Source organism: Lampris incognitus, chromosome 6 (assembly GCF_029633865.1).
Source record: "Lampris incognitus isolate fLamInc1 chromosome 6, fLamInc1.hap2, whole genome shotgun sequence".
In the NCBI taxonomy this organism is placed as follows: Eukaryota; Metazoa; Chordata; class Actinopteri; order Lampriformes; family Lampridae; genus Lampris; species Lampris incognitus.
Window position 1 is genome coordinate 50743443 of NC_079216.1, and position 15509 is coordinate 50758951.

At 42.6% G+C, this 15509-nt stretch overlaps 1 protein-coding gene across 1 annotated transcript in view; it reads left to right on the forward strand.

The window, feature by feature from the left end:
• ntrk3a (neurotrophic tyrosine kinase, receptor, type 3a) overlaps positions 1 to 15509 on the forward strand; it is a 374839-nt gene that overhangs the window by 65684 nt on the left and 293646 nt on the right. The window contains exon 2 of the mRNA XM_056282433.1: positions 14343 to 14417. Within this exon, the coding sequence (XP_056138408.1) occupies positions 14343 to 14417 (75 nt within the window). The remainder of the gene's footprint in view (positions 1 to 14342; positions 14418 to 15509) is intronic.

Sequence of the window (15509 nt, forward strand, 5' to 3'; positions counted from 1 at the left end):
CAGACCTCTGATCTGATATATTGTATTAAGTATAGATTATTTAATAGTCTATTGTGGGTAAATAGTTCCACATTATTACAATGGTGTAGCATCCGAGATGTATTCTTAGTTCTGAGTGGATGATGATGCCTTGAGTAGGTTAGTGCAGGCTTGTGACGTCAGAGTTGCGCTAACCTACTCCAACCATCATCATCCACTCAGAACTCAGAATTCAGCGCCTACAATGGCATGAACGCAGCACATGCATGCGGTGCCAGATAGAGAAATAGTCTGATGAGGAAAACTAACTGAGGGAATTAGGAGCATCAGGCTCTGATTGTTTTACTTCTTCTATTTTATGCTCAAAATACACAGCGAAAGTTGAAACTTATTCTTAAAACGTGTTGCGTGGGAAAATGTAGTCTGAACCTGAACCCTGTCAGGCTCGACCCGGTCACGTCGGTTCAGGCCCAGATTATTTAATTATTCCAGCGGGTTTGAGAGGGTCGGGCTCTGCGCTGCGGTGGATAAATGAACTTGAACTTGAAGTTGAATATGAATGTGTAGGCAGGCGGGGCACTTTCCCAGTTGTGGGTCTGGTGTGTGTCAGAAATTACAGACAAGGTAAAGAAATTAATTTAAAAAAAAACCCAGAGGAGGCCTTCAATGTGGCCCGAGACACGTGTGCGTTTACACTTCAAATGTGACATGGACAAATATGTCCCGGGCCACCTCTGAATGTGGCCTAAGCGATCGGCTCTCAAGACACATTGAGGACGCATGGGGTGCATTCATACCTGTACTTAGAGCTGTCCACTTGTGATTGGATCACCCAAGATGCGTGTTAATGTCAGGTGTAAACAGCCTCGAAGACACATCAGAGGAGATCGGACCCTTGAAGAAGCAGTCTGTGCACACGAAAGCATGTCATCGACAACTGAAGTTTGCAGCAGTTTGTTGCACAGCCAGCCATACTCACATGTATAAACTCCAACAAACACATCTGTGGTTATATACTCTCTCTCTCTCCCTCCTCTCTCTCTCTCTCTCTCTCTCTCTCTCTCACACACACACACACACACACACACACACACACACACACACAAAGGAACTGCTGATTTGAGCACTGTTTTGTGTTGCTGTTTTACATTTAGCTGTACACATAGCCCTGAGGTGTTATCATATTTGACCATGCTCTATAAATATAGCTGCTTCTTTGAAATATTTTGACACGCAGACCATTTTTGGACAAGAAATTAACAAATAGTTCTATTGAACGCAAGCTGTATGAGCCAGCTATGCCCAAATTGTTACTAATATCATTATAATTACAGTTTTTATTGGGTGCCAAGTATGTTTCCACATGCAAATAATTATTTTGGTGCAAAAGACCCAGATGTTTTTGAAATTAGATGAACAAGAGAAAAAGGAACATTAATATTCAATAAGAAGTATAAAGAGATGTCTAACATACTAGTTAGTTAGGAACAATGTGGTCAGTAACTTTTTACCATTGTGTATTTGAAAACTACAATGCTTCAGGATTTTATGTGTAAACCTAGGCCGGGTAAGGCTAGAAGAAACAGATCTAAATTATCTAGGGCCTGGAGAACAGTCCTGTGCTAAGGCTTAAAAGTGCCAGCAGTACTTATGATGGCTCCGTCTATTCAGTGATGGAGTAAGAAACTTCCTTCTCTCTCCAGCTGTCACAAAGACAAATCAAAAGAGATGTGACCCTTGAAGAAGCAATCTGTGCCCACGAAAGCATGTCATTGATAACTTAAGTTACAGCTGTTTGTTGCACACCCAGCCAAACATATTCACATGTATACACTCCGACAGACACATACACTGTCACATACACTTAATATCGATCGTTATACACACGCTCTCTGTCTGTGTGTGTTTGTGTGTGTGTGTGTGTCTCTCTCTCTCTCTCTCTCTCTCTCTCTCTCTCTCTCTCTCTCTCTCTCTCTCTCTCTCTCTCTCTCTCTCTCTCTCTCTCTCGGCGGTCCCTCGAGATCGGGTATGACTGTCTGCCTTCTGGGTCTTCAGGTGGGTGTAGAGACCAATCCCGGAGCCGCATATTTTGAGTCAATGTGGGCAAGGGTGTGTTTGAGTCATTGAGGATGTGGTTTGGGCCTTTCTCGTAGCCCTCTCCTTTCTGAGTCTGCACTTGTTTTCAGCAGCATGTTGGAGGTCATGGTTGTAGCGTGCAGCACCCTCATGGACAGCCAGTCTCCAGGTCTCCCTGTTTTTTGCTGCTTGTTCCCAGGTGTTAAAGTCAACGAGTGCATCCTTATGTTGCACAGGGATTTCCTCTTTTCCCCATATTTTGGTAGCAGGGCATGGATATATCTGAGGCATGTAGGTCCACCTGCCCTCAGTACTTCTGTTGGTATTCCATCAGGAGCAGCAGCCTTGTTGATTTTCATTTTCCTGATGACATCCTGGACTGCACCACCTATTTTACTTAGACTAGGTGGTGCTGCCATGTCCTCCTCTTTGTGTTGTTTTTGTTTTGTGGAGGGAGTGTCAAGCAGTGACCGGGCCGAGCCACGCGTGTTTCTTACCGTAGCACAGTTTTGCTGGTTGAGGAGAACGTAACCTTGAGTATCCCTGTAAGAAGATACTGCAAGCTGTGGGATAAAATACTTGTTTATCCTTTCTTACATCGGAGTCCCGTGGACGGTTTCTCCTTCTAACGCACACGAGTGAAGTCCGGGCAGTGGTTGAGCTTTGACCCCCACGTCCGTAAGAAACACCGCTCCAGCTGGAGGACTGGACGTTTGCCGAAGGGTTTGAAACCAAAATAAATGGCAAGGTGGGCCAAATAGAGTCCTGTGTGTCCCCCCTCCTTCCTTGATCATGATGATGATGATGATGATGAGAGACTGAGGGCCCCCCACAACACCTGGGGCCCCACCCAAAATAGAACACAACGCAGAGCTAATGATGAGAGTGACGGGCGTGCAGCAGGCTGACCAGCATAGAACAGCATAGGACTGCCCCCGTTACACCTGGAACTGTTGACAAGAGGAGGTATCAGTCAGTCATTCGAGGTTGAGCATTGGGCAGCTCTGTTTTTTCTGCACCCTTCTTTTCTGGCGGAGATGGGTGGACAGGGTGGAGCGGATAAGGTGGTGGTCAGTCCAGCAGTCGTCTGCACTGATCATCACTCTGGTGTTAGGTACCTCTTGTCGGTCTCTTTGACAGACTATAATGTAGTCAATGAGGTGCCACGAGAGTGCCTTCAGGTTGTTTTAAATTTGTGTGTTGGTGATGGTTAGGCTGTGTTCTGAGCCTGTTGTTAACAGCAGGATGCATGTTGTTAACAGCAGGATGCTATTGGAGTTTGTGTTTCCAACTCCTTCCTTGCCCCCAAGCAGGATTAGTTTATCCTCCTTAGGGACTCTGGTGAGAACACTGTCCAGGTTGGCAAAGAAGGTCTCCTTTACTTCATCTTGTGGTGTTGGAACATATGCACTGAGGACAGTGGCACTTTGGTTATTTACAAGCGCCAGTCGTATTGTAATCAGGCGTTCATGGATGTTGAGGAAGTTCAGCAAGGTGGCAAATGAGGTTGTTTTTGATGGAAAAGTCAACACCATGGATCCTCTGCTCATCAGCAGCTTTTCCTTTCCAGAAGAAAGTGTAACCACCTTTCTCCTCTTTCAGCTGCCCTTGGTCAGCCAGTCGGGTTTCAGAGAGTGCGGCAATATCAATCTGGAATCTCCTCGGCTCTCAGGTGATCATGGCAGTATGCCATTCATAAGTTCCAGGCTCCAAAATAAACAAATTCCTGTTTCTGACCGCACGGTGGTGATCCCTCTGGAAGGGGTGGTCCAGACAGGAGGTATGAGGCAGACTATGTTTCGGGCACCTTTTCTAGCCCCCTCCCCAACCGGTGTGAGCAGAGCGGATCCTAAATAGGGCTGCTCAGTCATGGGTGCAGCAGCCAAGAAGCTACTCTGCCTCAGTCCCAGGGCTTAGCAACTGATCATACACCCATTGCCTGTGTGCTAGGTTGTGGAAAGAGGCTGCCAGACTTCACTGTCCTGCCCCCGTCACCTCTTCCTGATTGCCACAGGGCTTTGACCCAGGATCTTTATGGGCTGATTCCCTTGCAGGAGGATGCCCGCGCATGAGAGCTTTTTACATGGAGAGGCTAATGAGCCTGCAGCCACCACGCGGTCCTTGGCAGGGAGTGGCTCGAGTCCAGTGGCATGGAGAACCAAGATGATTGGGGACCACCCTCTGTTGCAGCCTTCATCCGCCTTCACTTTCCATTGTGACCTGGAGAAATCTTCCATCAGTTCCGCCTCTGAGGTCTTTGTTGGATCATGCTTCATCTGGAACCTCTCCCTTGACCTATCTGCCTTAGGTGACCCCACCAGGAGCCAATCTCTGGACGGCAGAGCTGTTGGGCTCATTGGTGCACGCAAGCTTCTCCACCATGGCAAGGTGGCGATCCAGGAGAAATATACACACACACACCCACTCATGCGTGTGCGTGCACACACACACACACACACACACACACACACACACACACACACACACACACACACACACACACACACACACACACACTCGTGCACAGGGACTTGGAGCAATGCAATGGAGTCTTTTTCGATTGTGTTGTCTGGTGAAGTCTCTTTAGTAACTGGAGCATCATGAAACATTAATGTGTGTGAAACTAAAGACAATAATCATTCACCTCTCAACCCTCTAACAGAGGCAGTGGCGCCCCCAGAAATGTTTCATAGGGGTGGTCAAATGGGGCCACTGAAAATCTTGGGGTGGCACACCAAAACCAAAAGCCATGACTGAATTTCAGGAATTCTATTATGCTGTTGTAGTATACTGTATAGACTAGTTAAAAACTGTCAATTTGAGAGTTAAGGAATCACATACTGAAATACTTTGGTTTCTTATTTTTTTTTACAGGTAATGTTACTAAATATCTGATGTGCATAAACCAATACCGGTACAGTTAACATTTTGAGTTCCACAACAGTTCTGTTTTAATGTGTTATGTATCTGTATATATTGTAACGTGTTAGACGATTCATGTATGCATACACATTATAGAACACAGATCATTTTAGTATTTAGAATATGAGTGGACGGGATAATTAATTGGATAAGCTTTATTACCTCATGAAACATTATGGGGTACATGCGAGCCATGGCGCATATAGCGGACCCAAAAAGCATTTCCTTTATGACGTAATTTATGTAGTCGAGGAGTCGATTCCATCCATTCTCATATTTTAAACCAGAGTCGGAGTCGATTCCAAAAACTTGAGAGTCGTGCCCGCCTATAGCTAGCTAGAAACAGAAGCTGCTCAGCTGCTGTTAGAGGCAGACTGTGTACGAGGGAGGGAGTGTGACGCAGTGACGGACGATCAACAGTGGCTGGCTGCCTGGCTATGCATTTGTTATTTTCTTTAACATGAATTATTATGAAAAATATTCATTATTGATTTAAATGAACAGCACTTAATATGAAATATCAGATAGAATCATATTATGCATAATCAGAAGCATATTCTGCATATGCGACTCGTGGCTGGGGGGGGCAGCGGGGGGGGGCAGGGATAGTATCAGGGTGGCTGTGGCCACTCCTGACCACCCCTTGGGGGCGCCACTGAACAGAGGCACAATCATTTCCAATTTTTTCTTTCTTGGTCTCTAGCACTTTTGTTTGCTATCTTTATTTATTTATTTATTTATTTATTTATTTATTTATTTTGTCATCATTCGTTCATCTATCTCCTCTTTTTCCGACCCTCTATTTCGCTCACTTTCTTTGGCCTGTTACTTTTCATTTTTCTCCTCCCTTTATTGTTTCTATTTCTTTTGATGTCTCCTCTTGTTTCTCTGTTTTATGTTAATTCCCCTCCCTTATCTTTCCCTCATTCTTACAACACACCGTGACACAAAGATGCGCGTGCACGCAATTACAGTGCACTCACAAACACCCAAACAGGGCCTTTATGTAAGTGGTGGGTGAACATAGTAGGAAGTGATAGCTGAAGAGAATTTCAAATTGGCTTTAAGAAAGCATGGGTGCATTAGGGGAGAGAGGCAGACACTTTCTAGAGAGAAAGGGGCAGAAAGAAAGGGTTGGAGACCCACACACCCATCCCTCACAACACAGGCGGTTAGTCTCGAAAGCTAGTAAACATTCATCTGTATGCTTCTCTCTCTCTCTCTCTCTCTCTCTCTCTCTCTCTCTCTCTCTCTCTCTCTCTCGCTTTCTCTCTCTCAATTCAATTTTCAATTCAATTCAACATGTGCTTTATTGGCATGACATACGTTTTGTACATATTGCCAAAGCATGTAAAACAACAACACAACAGCAACAATGATTATAATAACAGCAACAACAACAATGATTATGATATCAAACAACAACAACAAGAGTAGCAATAGGTGCCATCACCCACTGTCTCTCAGGTTGTGGCAGGAAAATATAAATCTTGCTGCAATGCTCGCCACTGGCCCCCCTCCCAGGACCACCCGCAGCTTACCTGCGTCGTCCATTTCCTGGTACTCTGGAATCAAATGTTCCAGCTCCTCTCTCTCTCCCTCTCTCTCTCGTGCTTCTCCCTCTCTCTCTCTTGCTCCCCCCCCCCCCTCTCTCCCTCTCTTGCTCCCCCCCTCTCTCTCTTCTCTGCTTACCTCAATTTATCTTTTTTTTCTCTGGCAGCCACACATTGAACAAGTGTGTGGGTGAGAAGTCTGACTCGTCACACACTGCCAAGATCATGAAAGGGAGGTAAGAAGCAGTGAGAGGCAGGGAAAGAGAGAGGAAGAGAGGCAGAAAGCAGGTGTGGGGATGGAGTGGAAGGGGAGTAAGGGCAGAGAGAGAGAGTAGGCGGGAGAGAGAGAAAGGGAATTGGTAGTATCATGAGTTGGTCATTAGGACAGAAGTCATTTTTGCCACAAATGCAATGGTCACAAGCAATTAAGCCGAGGCACTGATCTCACAGGAACCTCCTGTCAATATTTTGACACCTCCAAAGCTAGCTGCTCCTGCTTTTCCTTTTGCCTGACTTTGGCAGTTGGATGTCTGACTGGCAAAACATCAAGCAAGTTTAATAGCATCGTTCTATGGGACGAGCAAGATTGTTACGGTGTTTAGATGTCCCCTGCAGAGCATCTGAGCGACCATCTAATTATTCACTTTGTATATGAGGCCGGGATAGACAAATATCCATTTTGAAACTAGCACCCGAGACATTTCTCAGTAATTGGGTGCTAGTTCAAATTAAATGGGCAGAAGCATGTCGTTTAACATTTCGAGGGAGTCGGTTAATCACATGTCCTTGATGTTTTTCTGCGCATAAACTAAATCAGCAGTTTCATTTGTTTGATTGGTGGCAGATGCAGGACTGCTGTTGGGGGAGACTCACAACTTAGGCATCATAGGTTGGTCAGCTTTGGGTACCGGTCTTAGAGTTGCGCGAAAGAAAAATGAAATTCTACTTCAATGGTTTTCCGGCCTTCTTTGCACCCTTTCTCTCTCTCTATCTCTCCCTTTTTCACAGACCCTTTTCACATGTTGCTTCCTCTCTCTGCACATCAGGAAACTGTCCATGCAGGCAGCAGATGTAATATGAAACATCCACATATTTAGATTTGCAGGGCAGTGTTGCAGGGTGCATTTTGGCATGGAGAAGCTGCTTTTCAAGCAAGAATGGTTATTATTGAATTCAAATTTTATTCATGGTTTATTTAAAAGACGTTCTCTGGGACATTTTCAAACAAATGTACAGGTTGCACACAGGAAGGTTCTTAGTGTGGTGTTTTCAAGCAAGAGTTCAGCCCTTCTTACTTTTTTCTGTACTGGACCTTCTCCAGTGGCAAGCCATATAATGTTGTATTTTTACAAGTTTTATTCATTTCTACAAAGACTGTCTTGACTTGCCTTGATATATTTCCGAACTTGTCAAGCCCCCTGAGTTTCATTTAATCCAAAAATCAAGGGATTTTTTTTAATGTTTGGTGTTTTAGTTGTTTTCAAGTAAAGTAGGAAGTCTTGACTTATTTTTTATCTCTCTTACTATTGAAAAAGTTGGAAGACAGGAATAACTAGGCTATAGTGGAGAAGATAGAATGACTGATAGATGTTAGAAAGGATGGCTGCACATATAGTTGGAGGTCTTAACCACTGTGACATCATTGTTTGGCATCCAGAGATTTTTCTAAATTAATTGTAATTTCAAATATGAATTTACTTTCATGGTTAATGCTCATTGTCACTTAATCTAAAATGTCCTGCTAAACACTCAACTTATTAATTATAATTTAACAATCATTTACCAATTTCTATCATCTGTGTTCTTGTAGACAAACATACCGTATCAGTGGTGAAATGGAAAAGTCAAACCAGTAACACCATTACAACTGAAATTCCTTAACATTTCTTACAGTATGCTTTCAGAATATGAACCCTCGTAAAGAAAGATCACTGAGTCACTTAGGATTATAAAATCAACATTTAAAAGTAAATAAAAAATGTGTGATGTCGCCTATCTGTCTCCTATAGGCTGTATGCTTAAAATGAAATGAGTGAAACAGCCTCTAAATGGTCAAATTGCCGATGACTTTATCCCAGTATCATTTAAAGCTCAAGCTTTCTTTTACTTTTGTTGTTTCCCCTTCACGTCAGATATCTTTAAGTGATGTTTTCTTCCTTGCAATTCCATTCTACTCTTGTTTAATAATGGTTTTCGCTATTAAGGAGATATTAAGGATATGTTGTTAAAAAATAGATATTACATATCCTGAGTATTAGCTTAGTTTTTTTTCTAGTATGCACAGTATTTATAGTATAGGTCAGTTCATTCTTCATTTTTGTCAATGTGAATCCAAGTTGGCAAGCGGCAACCACTCGGGCTGGAAGTTGAAGCCAGTGCTGAAGTCCCGTAAGGTGCAGTTCCAGCCTGGCCACTAGGTGGCCGGCTCCAAAATACCTCCAGTCCAATGGAAGTCAGTGAGAGAATTCCCAATTTCACCCTTCAAATACAAAGCCAGTAATTTTTTCCCCACAATAATATGGTCTCAGTTGCTAATTTGTAGCCTGGCACATTATTGTTCTGTTAAAAATATATATTAATGATTAAAAAAGCGGCTTGTTGGGTACCAGCAAGAGTTAAAGGGAAGGTTTACAAGATGGTTGTGAGACCAGCTATGTTATATGGTTTGGAGACAGTGGCACTGATGAAAAGACAGGAGGCGAAGCTGGAGGTGGCAGAGTTGAAGATGATAACATTTTCATTGGGAGTTACAAAGAAGCTCAGGATTAGGGACGAGTATATTAGAGGGACAGCTCAGGTTGGACGGTTTGGAGACAAAGCAAGAGAGGCAAGAATGATATGGTTTTGACATGTGTGGAGGAGAGATGCTGGGTATATTAGCAGAAGGATGCTGAATATGGAGCTGCCAGGGAAGAGGAAGGCCCAAGAGGAGGTTTATGGATGTGGTGAGGGAGGACATGCATGTGGCTGGTGTGATAGAGGAAGATGCAGAGGACAGGAAGAGATGGAAACAGATGACACGCTGTGGTGACCCCTAACGGGAGCAGCCAAAAGTAGTAGTAGTAGTAGTAGTAGTAGTAGTAGATATTCAACAAGAGAATGAGGGACTGCATGCATGTGCATCTGCTTATTGTGGGTGAATATTTAGATGGTATTCATATATCTGTCTTTACATGTCTGCTATTTAAGAGTATGCAGTTATAATTATTGCATCGTGTGTGTCTGTGCATGTGAGTGTTTTTTTTGTGTGTGTGTGTGTGTGCGCATATACATATATATACATATATAAACACACACACATATACTATATATATATATATATATATATGTATGTATATATATATGTATGTATGTTACTCCTTGTGTATATTAGTGGACACATATTTATTGTATGTTTCTAAGTCTTTGAGAACATGTGTGCTTTGTGCTCCCTCATTCTCTGGGGGCCCATGGCCAGCCCATTACCAGCTATTCAGACTTTGAATTGGCTAATGGGTCTGCCATTCAGTTACTTATTCTACCAAGGCCCTTGTGGGTGGACTCTGTCGTCAAGTGGAAATGATCTCAGCCAATCAATCCACCTCTCCAAATTTCCCAACTTTCTCTTACACTTACTGGGATAAGTTCAAAAATGCATATTTCTCTCTCCGTTTTGGCCTTCCATTCACACTAAGCGGGCATTTTGACCACCAAAAACAGGTTTTTGAAAACGCTCTCTAGAGTGGGTGAATGTGAAAATGGATTAATGAGGAAGAAATAGAGCTAGGTAACAGTATTTGTAAGATGAGATAAGACAAGATAAGATAAGATGTACTTTATTAATCCCCGTGGGGAAATTCCTACTCTGCATTTAACCCATCCCAACACACAGCATAAAGGCATTGCACTGACGTAAGAAAGATAAACACAACTTTAAAAAAGAAAATAACCCCATACACCTACCAACCTTTACACACACACACACACACACACTATATATATATATATATATATATATATATATATATATATATATATAAGTTGTTCCTTATCTGATACGAGGATCTAAGGACAGGATGTTGTGTTGCTGTAAAGCCCCTTGAGGCAAATTTGTAATTTGTGATATTGGGCTATAGAAAAAAAATTGACTTGACTTGACCATTAACTACAGTTTGAATGGTCACTGTTCAGTTCACATGACCAAACAGTGCACCAGCCGATCGAAGAGAGAAGGACAACAGCTGCCTCAGCGTAACCGAGTGGTGATTCTGTATGTGCCGGTAGTGTCAGAAAAGTTCAGACGCATAGCTGATGGTTGCTTATGGCATGAAACAAGCTTGTACTGTCTCATAAAGAATTTACTTGAATCACCGGATTATTTTCCAACCACTGCGTCTCAGTTGCTTTCAAACCCCAAAATACACTGCACCAGAAATTGGTCCACCCCATGGATCGTACATTGGGGAAACTAAACAGACGCTGGCCAAGAGGATGGCACAACACAGAAGAGCTAACGTGTCAGGCCAGGACTCCGCAGCCTAAACCCATCTACAGGCCAGTGGCCCCTCTTTCAAGGATGAGGATGTGCACATCCTTGATAGGGAGGAACGCTGGTTTGAATGGGGAGTCAAAGAGGCCATCTATGTTAAGAGGGAACGACCATCCCTGAACCGAAGCGGAGGGGGGGGGGCGCTAAGAGTACATCTGTCGCCATCTTACAACGCTATGATTGCAAACATTCCCCAGTCCTGTGCTTATATGCACGCTCAATAATCCAGGTAAGAAAATCAAAGAAAGCTGAATCAGTTCATCTGGATACAGTCTAGATGAACTGATTCAGTTTTCTTTGATTCCCCAATCTTCTGTGAGTAGTGCATGTAACCCAGTGAAGTATTTGGGTTTACAGAATGAATGGTTAAACAAGATAAAATTATTAACTAAAGATCATGGTTAATATTTTCGTATGATTTGAGGAGTGATTTAATTTTATATTATGCCAGTTGCATTATAGCTGAGCTACTTATTGTTTTCAGACGTTTTTACCTTCATTAATAATGACGGACTTTTATTTTGAAAGCAGGAAGTACGTTTTTTAGTTGAACGTGCATGAGCCGGTTTGAGCCGGTTGAACCAGAGTGTCGCTTGCTGGTGAAATAAACGCGAATTTATTTCTGTCAACAGAGTTGAGCAGAACGATTGAGAAACGAATGAGAAAGTATTGTATTCAATAGTAAAGTGAAGTATATAAACCACAGAACGCAAGGACGCTGGAAACCTCGGTTTCATCTTTTGTTTTGTGTGTGCCTTGCTGGGACTCGGTAAGCTAAAGCTAAGCTGGCTAGCTAGCTGCTTTTCATTGCTAGAGCTCCACGTTAGTATGATGGATCGTTTTAAGTTAATTTAATGCAAATATGTCATAAGTAATTAATGTAGTATGTTTATAAGATGTTGTATGTTGGAACTGGAACCTTTTGGGAAGGTTAAAGAGTGAATTTAATAGTACTATTTGCATATTACTGCAATCGGAAATAGGCGGAAATTAACTCACTGTGTGTTGTTGGACCTAGCTAATGTTGGTTAACGTAGCCAACTGTTGCCATACTGTTGCCATACATGGTTATGGGTCACCATTTAGCAGTATGTTGAATAGTTCCAGATAATATAGTTTATATATTAGATATTACTATATAATTTGATAATATGTATTCGAATTGAATACTTACATGAATGTATTGTGTTCAGCAGTACATTGTTGAATTTAGAGTGAGTGATTGTGTTGTACAACAAACATAATAGAGAAGAGCTGAACCTGTTTCTGTACAGGTCAGGTCTTTTGATTCCATCAAGAACCACCACAGGGACGATCCCGATCTCAATAGATGACGAGCTACCCAAATTGGATTTCCAGGATTGCAGATCAACCTACTAGAACAGGAGTTTGACCACCATCGGCCTTGTGGTAGGACTGTGTCAGTCAGACTGAGTGACACATACGTGCACGTCATCCTGAGACATTCTCAGATTCCAAGAGTTCTTAGACAAAACTGACTTGACTAGATCTGATCCCAACGGGTCAGATTGGGATTCCACCTTCGACTCAAGACTTTGGACACTTTAAAATTCATACAAAGAGACATTCACAGCATTTTATTTTTGGGCCTGTTTATTATTTTCTATATATTGTACATGTATATACGTATGTTGTTGCATAATTTACATACAAGGTTGCAAAGTTGCAAAGTAAAAGTAGTAACCTTGAAATCAGGTGTGGTCATGGTTATTGTACTTACCTCATACCTTACTCCTTACGAACCTAGTTTATTCTAGAGCACCTACGTCAACCAAGAGTGGGTTACATACACATGGCCATTGAAACTCAGTTAATGATCATGCCTATTTGCCTATGAAACTGATAGCTGGTTTAGGTCGTTCTGCAACTGTGTTGTTTATAAGGGGTGAGGATACCTGCAGTCAGTTTAGACTGGAGGGGTCACTTAGTTGAGTGATGAAACGTTTCTTGTCAATTAATGTTGTATCCAGATGAACTGATTCAACCTTCTTTGATTTTCTTACCTGGATTATGGAGCGTGCATAAAGACAACCTGGTGGTAGATAAATAGCAGAGTCCACGATTGGCTCTGAGAGGCAGTTTACAAATGAGCCACAATCTGATTGGACTAAACTCCCAGCAAGCCTGTCTGAGCTGGACTGCAGTAGCAGCGCGACTGCTTACTTGCAGGTGTTTAAGTAGTGACCGTGTTAACTGGTGACTTTCAGCCGAGTGCATCCGTGGTTGTCGCGGTAACGGCAGCTGTTGAAAAGCCTTAAATTATCTTAAATTGAATGTTCAACACAGTATGTGTTCGTCTGGTTCTTTTTGTCCCACATTATGTAAATGAAACTGTCGCTAACAAGAAACACTGACATTTCTTGAATTTACTTTTAAAGTGTGGAACAACATAAATTAGCAGAGCAGCTCACATCTAATGAGGGATTTGACATTATAACGTTACAGGTTAAATGCTTGAATATGGATCACTTTCATATTGAGGATAACGGTATAAAAGACAGCTGCGCTGCCCGCTGCGTCTTGTTTTCCACACTATAAGAAACGATACGAGAGGTGAGTGAGTCTTGCTGAGCAAAATTTAACTTACATACTTACGTGGGCTGCTGATGGTTTTATCTGCTCTGGTAAATTATTTCAACACTGTTGTTTGTAGTCGAATAACAGCCGTGTTTCTTTCTGGCTCTTGCTGCATGTCTGCTGCTTTAACGCCCCAACCTGCACAGTGTTTAAGTGACGCATGACAACTATGACTTGTCAACAACTACCCACAGCGCCCTCCGCTGCATACTGCCACTGTTTTATTACAGCACAGTGCCAAAACCACAGATGAACGATTCTTCAATAACCTAGTATGCACAGTATCGACTAGTGGTTTTGATAGTTGGCTAGTCAACTAGTTGACTATTCTGTGAAACCCCTACCGTTCTAATTGTTGTTTTTTTTTACATTTTTGGAATATAAAGCACTGAAGCAGCACATATTGGCCATCTACTAATATGGCTGGTAAGATTGATGGATTTACCAACCTCATCCCAAATTCACCAACATTTAGCTGGCAGCCGGTGATACTTTTGAGCACATTCTGTTGATATAGTGAGGCTGAGTCCCAGGATGTGATTAACTTTACTGTGTTAGCTTACTTAAATGAAACACGTATGTGCAATTTCTGTGCAAACTGTTATCGCACACGTGCGGTCTCTTTCCCTCGCCTAAACACCAGCACATACCACTTAGTGATTTATATTGTCTTTCTTTCTCCCCAGACACATTGAGAACTGGGCTGGTCTGGAAGTCTTGAAGGATTTGGATATGGAGCTGTACACAGGCTTACAGAGGCTGTAAGTATACACAACTTTCATTCTTTGTCAAACATGGCCCCTTTTTAGGAGATGAGATTATACCTACAGAGATGTAGAAGAGATTAAAAACATGCCAGGCTGGTCTTGCACTGTGTCTGAAATCACGTACTTCCATACTCACACTGTATTTTGAGTTAATAAGTGCATTCACGCTGACAATTATGGCAACATGCAGTGAGTACCTGGATGGTGTACTAATAACAGTTAAAAAACTGAGTGTGAAACGCTGGACACTTCTCACCCTCAATGGTCACCATCTTGGATACGTTGCAGAAGGGGAGGGACCGCCAATCTATTTTAAAAGTTGTGAAAATGGCGGCCAAGGAAGTTGCAGCTGTTGTGATTTTTTTTTTCCAATTGGTTTCTGACTTTTTTTAAAATTTGTCTCTTTATTTGTTGCAAAACTGAACAATAATAGACATCAGTAGACATATATGCCAAGGGTTAATGGGTAAATTAATGATATAATGAAACAAAGGGTTCAGCAGTTCAGACAATTATACAATTTACACATATTAAGAGGTTTGATAGTCGGGAGAGAGACAGGGGAGAGAGGGGATGACATGCAGCAAAGTACCCAGGCCGGATTCAAACCCAGGCTGCTGTAGGAAGGACTCAGCCTTATGTGGTACGCGCTCTCCCAGGTGACCCACTGGGGCACCCTATATTAAGAGTTTTTAAGGCTTTTGGGTTTGTAGAGTGCTGCATAGTTAGCTGTTGTGTTTGCTACATTGAGCACCGCACTATACAACATATATACACATTTGGACGGCACGGTGTCCCAGTGGTTAGCACTGTTGCCTCACAGCAAGAAGGTCTTGGGTTCGAACCCCAGGCTGTACCAGGTCCTTTCTGGGTGGAGTTTGCATGTTCTCCCCCTGTCTGTGTCGGTTTCCTCCCACCATCAAAAAGACATGCATGTTAGGGTTAATACTCCTGTCTGTGCCCCTGAGCAAGGCAATGGAAAGAAGAACTGGAGTTGGTCCCCGGGTGCTGCAGCTGCCCACTGCTCCTATACAAGAGGATGGGTTAAATGCAGAGAACAGATTTCATTGTAAGAATACAATTTGT